The 13,620-nt window shown below is 35.5% G+C and overlaps 1 protein-coding gene across 1 annotated transcript in view; it reads right to left on the bottom strand.

The window, feature by feature from the left end:
- Nucleotides 1-274: 274 nt before the first annotated feature.
- Nucleotides 275-13,620, bottom strand: part of Skor2 (SKI family transcriptional corepressor 2) — a 41,423-nt gene continuing 28,077 nt past the window's right edge. The window contains exons 7-9 of the mRNA XM_013510345.1: nt 13,423-13,490; nt 5,658-5,723; nt 275-810 (exon numbers count right to left, since the gene is read on the bottom strand). Coding sequence (XP_013365799.1) covers nt 5,661-5,723; nt 13,423-13,490 — 131 coding nt within the window. The 3' untranslated portion in view covers nt 275-810; nt 5,658-5,660. The remainder of the gene's footprint in view (nt 811-5,657; nt 5,724-13,422; nt 13,491-13,620) is intronic.

Consider the following 13,620-nt stretch of genomic DNA (forward strand, 5'->3'; position numbering starts at 1 on the left):
TATTTTAATGCCAAAATATTTCTAAAAAGCATTAATTTCTATGAGTTGCCCCTAAGTAAATGTGTATTTAATTATATGAACACAACTAGTACTTCATAATTTTTTATTATAGACTTTTTATCCACATGAATGTTAAAGAAACTACAACAGTTAAATACCATTTTTGATAACATGATTATATTCTTAATTACACTCAATATTAAACTGTAAAATATTTCCAGAGGAATACAATCTTCATTCATACAGCAGGCAAAGTACCAGAGAGGAAGGGGCCACGTGTGTCTGTCCAGTTTGCTATGAAAAGCAGGTTTCTTCAGCTGATGTTTTCTCATTTGCCCAAACATGATTCCTGCTCCTGGAACAGGTCTTCTGTTTTCTTTCCATCAAAATTCACTTCTTCTAAAGTAAAAGACAATCGTATAGAGCTGATCTGTCCATGTGTGCAGAACTGAGACCACTTGGGACCACCCGTGGATTTCCCACCCAGTCTGTTGGCGAAGAGCATTTTCCACGCTCTGGGTTCTGTTGTCCTTTAAAAACACAAATACTCAAACTTTGGTTCCACCAAAAGATGCGACAAGCATTGACTGCTCTGGTTGGCTCCCCCCTCCCCCCACTAATGAATGGCTGCTACAGTCTATTTTACATGGTTGTCCATGCTGCTTTGAGGTCACTTGTCCTTGGGTTCTCCTGAACCTGATTTTGCATTTGATTCCCAAGCCCTTTCAATGTGCAGCCTTTCTGCAGGTCCGAAGTGCTCAGTAGTAGGCTGTATCTTACAAGAGAACAAGAGTAAGTGGGTCTGTGCACCTGGGATAAGACAAAAGCACAGAATGACAATCTGAGCATACCATAATACAGCCAGATAATTAAAAAGTACTTAGAATAGTAGTTACTATACCCTAAGGAGGACATTTTTAGTTTAGTTTCAACATAATTTTTAAAACTGTACCTACAAAAGTGTCTTCTCTTTACACGTTGGCCTGCAATCTTATGTTATGCATCTCTGATAACACTGGGCTCAGTGAGAACTATTAAATCAGAAAGTGTCAGTTTGTCATTCTTTCTAAAGGCACTTGGCTAGTTCTAGAAGCTCTGGTATGTTGGTGGGCAAACATTAAAACAGCTTGCAGTAAAAGTGCAGACAGCATCCCATACTCTAGTACCCTTTTCCTTGTTAGGGAAACACAAAGTATGACTATAGATTTATGACTCAAAATCATTAAGACCACTAGATTGGTTATTAACTGCATATTTATAACTGATAATAGAAGATGTAACTTAGGCTACAATTTCAGATTGCAAGAGGAGAGAAGATGAAATACAAGGTATAAGACCAGAGCTCAAAGCCTTCCACTTACAAGTGAGACCACAGGCAACTTTCTCCTCTCTACTTTTCAGCTTTCCCAGCTATAGGATGGTGTAGGTAGTAGTATTTATCTTAATGGTCTAATATAGGATGGCTAGAACAGTGAGGGCATGTTGTTATTCTCCACAGAAATTCCTGAAAGAACTCAAACCTCTTATGTCTGGCTAAAGATGAAAGAAATGAATATACCATTCCTTCACTGGATCTTTGATCATAAAAAAGGAAGACAAAGCCAGGCATAGTGGTACAAGCCTGTAATTCCAGCACTTGGGAAGCTGAGGCAGGAGGATCACGAGTTTAAGTCTATCCTAGCAATCTGATGACTTATTGAGACTGTGTCCCAAAACAAAAAATAGAAAAAAGAGCAGGGGATGTAGGTTAGAGCAAAGATCCTGGGTTAAATCCCCAGTACTGGGTTGTGGGGAAGAAAGTGTTCAACTTCAATCCCTGTACATCCTTTGTAACATTTTTTATCATTGTTTTTATGGCAATAACTCCAGAAGTGAAGTAAAAATAGTGGAAATTTACCAAAAAGATAGATATTCTTAACATAGGGAAAATCGTATATTCAAGTTCTCCACAAGGATGCAAAGTAGCAATTTGTGTTGAAAAACTGCAGATATAAGGTAAAAAACTAAGTGGGTCATCCTTTAGAGGAAGGGGAGAGAATATGGCAGAGTGATAGTCAGAGTTTTAGATATGAAAGAGACTTTGATCACTTTCAGCCACCCATAATTTATAGATAAGAGTGAGACTCCAAGAAATTAAATGATATTGCTCATGATAACACAGGGAGGCAGGGTCATATCTAGAACCTAGTCTTCCTTATGACCAGCATATGGATCCAAGGAAGGCAGGAAAGTAGTTGAGGCATCAAATAGACTAGGACTGAATCCTGGTTTTACTACTTGTTAGCTATGTGACATCCTCAAACTTCAGTGTTCTTATATATGAATAGGTGATAATGGCAGGATCTACCTGGTAGAGTTATAAAAGCTACCTTACAGAGTTATAAATTATAAGGATAATACATCAAAGAATTTAGTCCAGCATCTGGCATAGTTAGTTCCCAATAAATGATAGCTATTATCATTTCAACTTGGCCAATGAGTATCTCCATAATTATAAATCAGTCATATCCTATGATTGACCTTCCACTTATACAATATGACTTACTTCTTTTCTATGAAAACATGGGTATTTCAACCAGTTACATGAGTGGTATTTCAAAGAAAATGAATATAAAGTGATAATTAAATCTGTGCTGACATTGTGCCATTTCAGATTTTTACCAGAGTGTCTTTGTAGAAACCAGATCACAGAAATAACTAGAGTCAAGGAAAAACATCAGGAATAATTTTGGGGTGAAAATAAGCATTGATAAAAGGATAACACACATGACATTCGGAAGTGTTTTTCAAATCTTTTCCATTGTACCCATGAATTCATGATACAAGTATACAAAATAGTACAATGTCTAACTTAATGGTGCTTATTTTAGGAAGTAGTTTGAAAATAAATAAAACTACACTTTACACAATTTGTAACTAAACAAATAGAACTCATTGCCCAAAAGGGGACTATACCTAGGTTGAACAAAGATTTGGATAAATCCATGGCTACTGGATGAAGGAGTTATCAAGAGCAAGTTTAAATTATTTAGTGCATATGACTAAGTTTTTAGAGTGATAACAGTAATTTGGCTCTTCAGTTGAAATTGTACAATATCTTGGCCTGGGTGCACCATCGTTTTGACTCAACAAGAAATTTCTTATGTTCCAACATAGGGAAAAAGATTTGTGGAGCAGTGATATGTGGCAGTACTTGCTCGGCTTATTAAGTGGATTGCCTGTGGGTTTGAAAAGCTTCCTCCTCTTAATAGTCATATTGGAATCCACTGGGTGGCAAGAACACAGCAGACTACCTTAAGGGTCACTCTTGCATAAGGCATTAATGCATCAGTCCCTAAATTGGAAACCTGTGGTCACTCAGCAAGACAGGTCTCTCTCCCTTGGTGTAATGATTTTTATTTTGTAATCTCTCTTGGGGTAACTCCTTGCAGGCTTGGCATATTGAGAATCAAAGACTGCCTCTAACAATATGGTCGTGATTCTCTGCTTGGCTGATTTAGCTAAGCATTTAAGTAACCACTAATCTTCTGAAAGCACCAGGGTCTACTTAGAGAAATCCCTATTGTCTGCAAGGATGGAAACAAAATCAGCATGGAGGAAGCATTAGTTACTAAACACAAATCAATCTCTTTTTTTCAAGCTAGCCATATGCTATGCCACTATCAAAGGCATGGTTTCAGGGCAGTGAGTCTTCATTTTATAGGTATGAGACAGGCTGACAAACAGGGTGGATGAGCTGGGGAAATAGAAGAGGTAAAAATGAGAGTTTACTGAAATTCTTGTGCATAAATCAAACCACATTCTAGTGGGTGAATCTCACAAATGCTAGGTAAAAGAAGCCAGATACAAGAGAACATTCTGTACAGTGTTCTTTATGTGAAGTTTGAAAACAGACAAAATTAACCTGTGCTGGAATAGGGATGGGAGAAACTGGATAGAGGGCACAAGGCTGTTACAGAGTGCCAGAGACCTAAGTGAAAACTCACTGAGTTCTGATTTGTAGACTTCATGATTTGTATGACTTTATAATATGTAGACTTTGTTGAATGAGTACTACATTTCAACAAAAATGGTTATTTTAAAACACACAAAGGAAATTATACATTTCCTACTATTATACATATAGAGTTTATCAGAATTAATTTGGTTCATTCTTGCCTCGGTTACTTTGATAGTCTGATTTACTGGAATCTGTTCTAAAATTTTCATTTCACACTACTTGTGCAAAACTGGTTTACTTTAAGGTGAAAGAAATCACTGAAAGTCAATGTCAGACTTAATAAAAATACTTTAAAAGATAAGAGCCAAATTCACAGGCACATTTGTTTATAACTTTAAAGGGATGAAGATGGGCTCACTTATTATCTGGATATCTTTTGCAGAAACACTTGCTCACTGAGGACAAAAAGTCCATGCAGTTATGAGCAGGTAGGCATTGCATCTAATGCTGGGATCTCTAGAACTGCTTCTTGGTTTTGCAACATGGTCACAAAAGGTCACATTTCTCCTCTCTTGTGTGAGCTACCCAAGTGCAAAATTAAGGAGCAGAACAGCAGGCTGTTTTGGAAAGAGTTTTCAGTGCCTGATGAAATGTGATGTAATTATCATTACAGCATTTAAGACAAGTACTGAAAAACTACCACTAATAAAGATGACTTGTATCATCTGCAAGAGTAGTTGTGATATGCAGAAGAGAGGCATGAAGGGAAGAAAAGGAACCCAGAGCCTGCATTATGAGGAAGTCTTTTTGCTTATAAACGTTATAGAATTGAATTATGTTCCAGAAGGAAGAAACAGGAAGAAGCATTCTGATGGGAATGGATCAAGCTGATAAACAGCCACAATCCTAGTTAACCACAAGCAGTAACACATACTACCTCTGGAATCAGAAATTTTTCTTGAATTAGCAATTCTAATTGTTAGTATACCTCAAAATGTTACAAAAACAAACATATCCTAGTTTTTGCATTCCTACAATTAATAAAAATATTTTCTTCTTCCATAGAATAAAAAAGTTGCTTTTTGAAATGCTTAGGCAATGGATATTCTCATATTTGCATTGAATTTTCACTGTCTGCTTTTCCTCAACAGTCAGAAATATTTGTCTTTTAAATTGTTAACAGGAATATGACCTTGAACCTGGTTTCAGCTGATGAAAACTTTAATGTGGTTAGGTAAAGAATTAATTACTGTTCCTAAGACAGTTCTCCAAGGTCTGTATTGCCCCTAGTTGTTCATATCACCATTTATAGTAACTCACAAAAGTCAGGAAAACTTTTTGAAAAGAAAGGAGAGACAGGGAAGATGACACTCCGTAGGCATGACTGATGACCTTCTCAAGGGGCACTAGCAGGAGCGTCAAAGAGAACCCTAAAGAGCAGAAAACCTCAAAACAAAATATGTATCACTTCTACCAACTGAATGTAAGGTTTTTGATTTCTGGTTTTCAGAATTTCCCATAGAATTTATAGGAAGCACTTAGCCATTCCCTTAGGAAGTCCCATTTCCAGATATAACAAAGCTCATTGGTATACTGAATTAAACACAGGATCTAACTGTACCAACCCCTTAAGCTATTTCAAATATATCAATAAAGGGCACAGGCAGTAATAACAATACAAATTGTTAAGCAAATCTCTTTTCTTTGGCAATCTTACCTTTTAGCTTTTGCTGAGATGGGCACCAAGCTTTTCTTTCCTGATCAAGCTTGCTGCATAGGGGATCTATAAGACAAAAAAACAAAAAACAAAAACAAGCAAAATTATCTAGATGAGCTAAATTTGGAGGCAGATATGTAATAGAGACCCTTTATCGTGCCTAACAATTTCAGTGCCAATGGATCCTCCCAGGGGAGAAGAGGTCTCCATCTATTCAGCAGCATGGGTCTTCCAGGGTACAGCCTTAGGAATCTAAGGCCTATTAAGAAGCACATTGAGGACACAGTAGGTGATCACACTGGCTTGTTGTTACAGCTAGTCCCTGAAGTTAACATCTGGTATTTTACTTCAAAAAGCTTTAAAATTTTGCATTTAAGAGTATGGTAGTGTTATTTTTTATTTATGTATGCAAACTGAATTACAGTGTTATATGTCCAAGGTCACAAATCAAGAATGTGATTGCATTCTAATTAAACGTAATCCTTCAATTTATGAAATGTTTTCTTTATGAAATATACTGTCATTATACATCACAAATAAGACCAACTAAATATAAACAATTATTTTGGGTAAATTCCCAAAAACTGATAAAAAGCATTAGAAATAAATGAACTGAATAAAAAATATAATCCCTGAGAATTGTACCTGGATAAACTTGAAAAACACTTTTGAATAGTGGGATTGTGAATGAGAGCCTCTCACATTCGATATGCTACTTTTCATTAGAAAATTCAAATGGTTGAAGTTAGACTATGTGTGCCTCTCAACTAACCCTGATTAAGGTGATGTATCATTATGTTACCTACCTGCATCAAGGCTAAGCAGAACTCTAAAGATTTGAATCTATTTTACATTTTAAGAAATAAACATTTATCCTTTTAGAAAATAATGTGAAATATGACTATTTCATAAAAGCAGTGAGGAAAATAAAATTATTTTCATTCATTAGGCAATATTTTAAAATACTGCTGTGTGCATCTCTGCAGTTTTGGCATTTTACTGGGACTAGGTTTTACTTTCTTAATCCACCAGTCTACATGTAAGAACTTTCTTTAAGGGAAGGAGCTACCAATTTATTTTAATGCTAGTAATTAAGATGAACTGGACCATTTTACCATAATAACAGATCACTTGAACCAAACAGACTTAATGAAAAAAAGATTAAAATAACCATCTCACTATTTTGAAGCAAAGTTATAAACTAAAGATATCTGATACATACCTATCTGATAGAGGCTATGGATAGCAGTATTGAAATTACTGATTCATATAGTAACAAAAATCTCAGTGCCCTAACCTCATATTTTAGGACATGGCTGAGATCAGTTAGATAACTATGATGAGGACAGTTACATGGGGACCTACTCTAGTTACCTCTTCTTTTCACTGTAGGTTATGCTACACCTGCTATTAACACAGACACCGTAAATCTTAGTTTTCCATTCTGGTGTATGCTACAATATTTCAAAGCACATGAGTCACCTCACTTGTTAGATGAATAATATAACAGAATCTTTGATGGACTTCTATTATTTAATTTTATTACAATTAGACATGATATAAATTTGAGGACATGACGACTTTTCAGTAAAATGCATTTGTGCCATTCTCACATTTAGAGAGTCCTCCACATCAAGATTAGATGCGTGGTCTTAGTATGTATCAGGTCTGTGCCAGGCACTGTGAGAAATAAGTTAACATCACCATGAACCACACATTAAAGTGAATAAACTACTCATCCTAACCCAAAGGTAACTAGTAGAAGGGCACTTTCATCAGAACTAAATCAAAATAGGCTCCTTTTCACCCAGAATCAATGAAACATTTCATTAAGATAGAAAGCTGTGCAGAAAAGGAGAAAAAAAGACATTTCCAAATAAACCCATTTGAGTCCCAAAGCGTAAGACTGGAGTTTAAACTACTGCAAAGAATTATCCCCACACAGGGGTTGATTTCTGGGTTTACTTCCTTAAAACAAAATGAGACAAATGGCATACAACAAAGGACAAAAGAGCAAAAGTAGTGAGCTGAGCATCTTGCATTTTAAATTCAAAGTGTTAAATCATGAACAATAACTGAAAAGACAATATTAGCATATGACCCATTTATTCATGAAAACTACATTATTGCATTGATTTCAAGATATATTTCTCCCTTCATATTTTAGCATCTCTAACATTAGATGCGTTTAATTGATGGTATTTTAGAATTATAATTGGAAGCTTTTTTCTTATAATTCATCAAGTAATAATGGTTTGTACAATTAATGTTGTTTCAGATTCCATAAAATACAATACTGGATTTACAGATACAGCAGCAAACACTCCTGGCTCTAGAGCTTGGGATTCGAGAAGATCTGTTTAAGCTAGATGTAGCACAGAAATGTCCTACAATAGGATATACAAAAACTCTCTTTTCATTTTGACTGGCTGAAAAATCACCAAGGTTGGTATAGAAAGTTCGAAGTATTATATAACTTCTAAATTACCTAGTTAGCTAATATTTTAAAACCACCTGGGTCTTACCAAAAAGATCACCTTTTAATTTGTGTCAAAACTCAGACACTCGAGGGAGTCAACATTTTAAAGCAAGAAGGATGAGAACAAAACTATAGAACTAAGAACTGAGTGCATTGTCACGATGCACGGCTGTACATCAATAATTGAAAAATGATGCAGAGTAGTCAAAGTTTGTCTACTGTTAGAGAATGTTAAAGAAGATTCCAAAGTTTCAGATTTTCATCAAGTCTGCTGACTTGCTGGAACCTAATTTTGAAGCATACTTAAATCACAAAAGTGAAATCCCCTAGAGCCGAGAAATCTTTTTACAAAAATACAATGCAAAATAGTAACTATTCTCTCTAATTAAAAAAAAGGATGTAAAACATATTTTTTTAAAAAAAAACTCTTTGGGTTGAGACCACAGAAATCTGGGCAAGCTCCCATTCTAATGAATACTGGAGAATCTCCAAGCAAAGACGGTACCACTGAGAAGCTGTCCTTGCCCAAGAGCCTGTGCTCGCCAGAAACGATAAAGACCTATCACTCCTTTTCCTGCAAAGAAGCGTCGTGCTCCCACCATTGGGAAGTGGCAAACTGCTTTTTTACAAGTCCACAGTGAACAAAACATTAGTACTAAGCCTATTGATTGAACATTATTTTAATTGAGGCTTTTAATGAAGAACTTTGAGACTGTTTCCCCCTAGCTGCATGTGACTGCAGCTTTCTGCAAAAACAGCAGAGGGCACTTCAAGACTAGCACATTTTTTTCTTTCGTGACTCTTGGTAGCTACTCAGCAAGTTCAAAGGATGTGAGTCTGCCTCTAGCCTTTGAGCCTGTACTGTGTTGCAGTTTCACAGTATCATTCAAGAACTAGGACTAATAAAAAAGCACATCTTCAACAACATGTCAGTAATAACTTATACATAGATGTATTTGCCTGAAAGTTTGCCACATTAGCACTGGAAAAAAAAAAAAAAAAAGAGTATCAAGGCATCTTAATAGTTCCAGTTCCTGTTGTAAATAATTCGATTTCAATCCTTGGAAAAACCTTATTCAAAATGTTATTCATGGAACAAAATATCCTCAGCTTCTTCCTAATCCTAAGGGACAATGTTTTTTTTTTCTTAAACTGAACATATTTCTCCTAGCATCATAATTTGTGAATGACAAGTCCTTTACCCTCCAATATGTTCAACATTCACATTTTCATGAATTTACTAAATTATGAAACTTTTGTATTTGGTTAAAGCAAAATACATATATTTCTTTGTTTTGCAAAAATAAATAAATCTGTCTTAATAAAGAAAATATTTCAAGCATTTGAAAACCTAGACCAGAGCCAGGGACTCTTAACAGAAACTATTCAATTAGTAAAAAAATTTAGACAATTTTTTAAAAAGAGCTGTGGCCATACATAAATGTTAAATAAACTAATTCTGATTATGCTTTAAATATCACATTGCTATATGTACACATTTATTTATAAATGCACAAAAGGAGTTGATCATCTGACTCTATAGTCATCACAAGTTTGCATTTAACAAACTGAAAAAGAAACACTGGCAAAGAAATTACAGTCAACAGAATCTAAAAGTGTAGGATCCAAAGAAATTCATAAGTTTTCTTTTTATGACAATGATACCCAAGACGCTTTTGATGTAAGTCTTCTGAATAGGAACAGTGTGTAACAACATAGGATAAATGCTTTGTAGGTCTATGGGAATCATTACAAAATATGACGGTTTTAATATATTTGCATTCTCTATGATTGCAAGAGAGGGTAGTTATAAAATTTAATCTAAAGAAAAAATGTCTCTTCTGTAATATGTTATTGTAAACTTTAAATATAAAATAATTTTGGGCAAATTGTTCTGTTCTTTGAAAGCAAAATATTTACTAATGGATGAGATTATTGAACTAAAATACAGAGGAATCCAATAATTGTGATACTTTTTGGTGCCTAGATAATCTTCAGATAGAATTTTTTAAAGATGTTTTCCCCCAGGAACTTTACCCAATCTATACAACTGGAAAAGAAACTAGATACATTACTGTTCTAGTAACACTGAGCCTGTCATATCAATTCTAAAGCAGATAGTATAATTCAAACATGCGTCCTTCTTGCACAAAAATATCTCTAGTCACCAGGGCTTAACTAGTTACAGGCACTAATTTGAGAAGGGCTATTAAGTTGATCACTCATATTGGCAAAGCATTTTACAGCCTGCATATGCATTTCATGTCCATTATTCACTTTCACCTTATAATATCCCTATCAGGTTGAGCCTTACAGCAGTTCCCTTTGGAGAAAAGAAGTGACAGTGAACTATATGGGATCAGTATTGAGCTTAAGTTTGCAGACCTTTAAGATCATGGTTTTTAGTTGTAGACAGTACAATAGTAATATGTAAATTTCAGATAATTCACTAGTATGATGTCCTTTACTAGTTATGGTTGAAGTTGCTTAGCAAGTAAAAAAAATTTTTTTTTTTTTTTAGGAAATCAAGATGAGCCCAGTGAAATCTGGAAGGGAATTAAGAGGATGGCTTACAGACTATCAGGGTTGGGTCTGGGGGATCTGTGAGTAGTGATTCATTTGACAAATGTTTACTTCTAACTATTTGGTGCTAGATTTTGCTCTGGATGCAGGAGGTAGTGCTCCAGCACATCTTATGGGAAGGGAAACAAAAGGTGAGGAAGATCTCTTGTTGTTAGCCTGGATATATCTTTGTGAATTTCAGGAATCATTATTACTTACAGGGCTGGATGGGAAAAATCTAGTTTCTCTTAGACTATTTCATCAGTTACCAGGAATGCTTTAATATTAGGAGGCATGTGAACTACAAAGACAACAATATGCAATGTATTAATTACTGTAACTCTCTTACTAACTTGTTTTGAAATTCTGCTTCATTTTTATTTTTAATTTTTTCTCTTTAAAAAATTTTTTTAAAAGAGGCATGTGAATGAATAAAACTTCTCTAGATTGGTGAATACATGATGATAAAGATTTTGTAGTACAGCATAATAAAAATGTTTAGTAATCCCAATTTGTGTCTTTCAGGTACAAAATGTCTCAAAAGACATGAGACATCTTTTTCTTCTATCAATACTATCTGCTTATTACATGGACGCAATATCATTTCCTCTTTTAATAAAGCAATCAAATGTCAAGGAAAATTAAAACTTTCAGGTTACATAACTGGCCTTTAAAGGGAGCACTGAAATTTCCTTTCCTAATGCCCATTGTGCTATACTCACCATCATGCTGAAATTGCAATTTTTGTTTCATATGTGACAACCTTTGTTTTAAAAACCTGAAAATGATGCCTTGTGTAAAATAAGGTCTTTAAGTTTTATATCCCCCTACTTCTACTCTTATATTTAAATTTTTCTTCTGGATGAAGTAAACAATAAGTATATTTACAGGAAGCAAGTATGGATTTTATTATCTAGAAATCAAAAACATAATGGTAGATACATTTTTTTTACCCTCTGTGGGGGATTTGTTATCAATTGATTAAGAAAATCATCTGCTCTCCAGTGAATCTAGGAGCGGACAGAACTTGAATACAAACAAAACCAACACAAGAAGAAAGGTGCTGCTCATTGTGGTAGCATATATCTAGTCCCAACTACTCAGGATGCTGGGAGGATCACACAATTGAGGCTAGCCTAGGCAGTGTAATGAGACCCCCCTCTCAAAGTTAAGAAAAAAAGAAAGAAAGAGAGATAAAGGAAGAAAGGACAAAAGAAAGAACAGAGAGAGGAGATGAAGAGGAGGAGGAGAAGGGGAGGAAGAGGGATGAGGAAGGGAGGGAGGACAGGATTCCATTTAAGTGATATCTTTCACTGAAGTTTTCAGAATGAGCTCTGTTAACCAGCACTTGAGGTCAGGGAAATTGAAGTGGGAGTGTTAAAGCTATGTGTAGACTTATTATTTTATTTTACTTCATTTATTTATTTAGTCTTTTTGAGACAGGGTCTGGCTATGCAGTCAGGCTGGCCCTGAGCTCACTTTATAGCCCAGGCTGGTCTCGAACATGCAAAAATCCTCCTGCCTCAGCCTCCTGAGCGCTGGGACTACAGGCATGTACCACCAGCCCTGGCAAGACTTTTTAACCGAGCACCCAGAATAAGCAAAAATGAGATGATAGTCAAGATTGTTTTAAAAATGATCCTCATGAATCTCCACGAACACAGGCCTAATTTTTCTGCAGAAGAAAAGAAATATTAACAACCATCTTTCTTAATCCTGACAGAGAAGTACATGCCTAGCTCTTGAGACAAGAGGTGCATAGACACATGCTTAATCATCTAAGGATAGCATAGATTAACTCAAAAGTATCAAGCAACCCAAATTAAATAACCATACTGGAAGTATCAGTAAGGATCAGACTACATCTTTATCTAGGTGATTAAAAATATTTCAAAAACATTGAGCAGAAATTATGTCTCCCATTGTACTCATGAAAATAAGGAAGCTTGGGAGACTGCTTTAAAAGCACTAATGAATAATAACATATATGTCTTCTGAGGATAAAGGGCAAGGAATTCAGAAAACAAATACATAAACAAAAATTCCAAACAAAACCCCTACCTTTATCATCCTGTTTTTCCCCCCATATAAATAGATCACCTTTAGGAACGATTAGAGTAACACTGTTCATTTGGAAGTAATTTGGTTGTTTTAAATTTCATCATCTTCAAGTGAATGTAATTGGTTAATTGTGTGTACTAAATTTCGGTGGCCACAGAGGACTTGGCTTTGGCACGTTCTGTGAAAGCAAGGGCAGGCAGAAGATGGTGGCCTTTCACTCTGCTTCTACTTCATCTCAGCTTTATGCTCAGAAGTTTGCATGGAAAAAAAAACCGCAGGTAACTCTGGCTCACCCACAGAGACAACTTACACATCTGTCTATTAACACATGTTAGGTAGTTACATTTAGAGCAAACACACTGACACATCTGTTTACCCAATGCCTAAGTAAATCTTTTGGTAATTAGCAGCTAACTAACTGAGAGGTAAGTGGACCAAGGGGTTTCCTGGCAAAAATATGAACAGTTTCCTACATATTGGGTGGTTTGAAAACAAGCCAAACAGGGGCTGGGGATTTAGCTCAGTGGCACAGTGCCTGCCTGGCAAGGTCAAGGTCATGAGTTTGGTTCCCGGTACTGGAAGGAAAAAATTAAAAGAAAAACAAAACAAAATGAAAACAAGCCAAACAAATTGCATTTATTTTTAAGTAGAAAAGTATCTTACAATTTGTAACTGTTGCACCATTTCTTCACGGTAGGCTAGTTCCCTTTTCATGTGATCTTGAAAATTATCTAGCAGGAGAGAGAAATAGATAAAGAAATTAATCAGAGGACAAAATGCACTTTTAGTATACAGTTGGCCCTCTGCATCTGAGGGTCCTGCATCCACAGGTGTAAGCAAACAAACATCAAAAGTATTTTT

The sequence above is a fragment of the Chinchilla lanigera genome, unplaced genomic scaffold (genome assembly GCF_000276665.1).
Source record: "Chinchilla lanigera isolate Chin_1 unplaced genomic scaffold, ChiLan1.0 scaffold00001, whole genome shotgun sequence".
NCBI classification, from domain to species: Eukaryota; Metazoa; Chordata; class Mammalia; order Rodentia; family Chinchillidae; genus Chinchilla; species Chinchilla lanigera.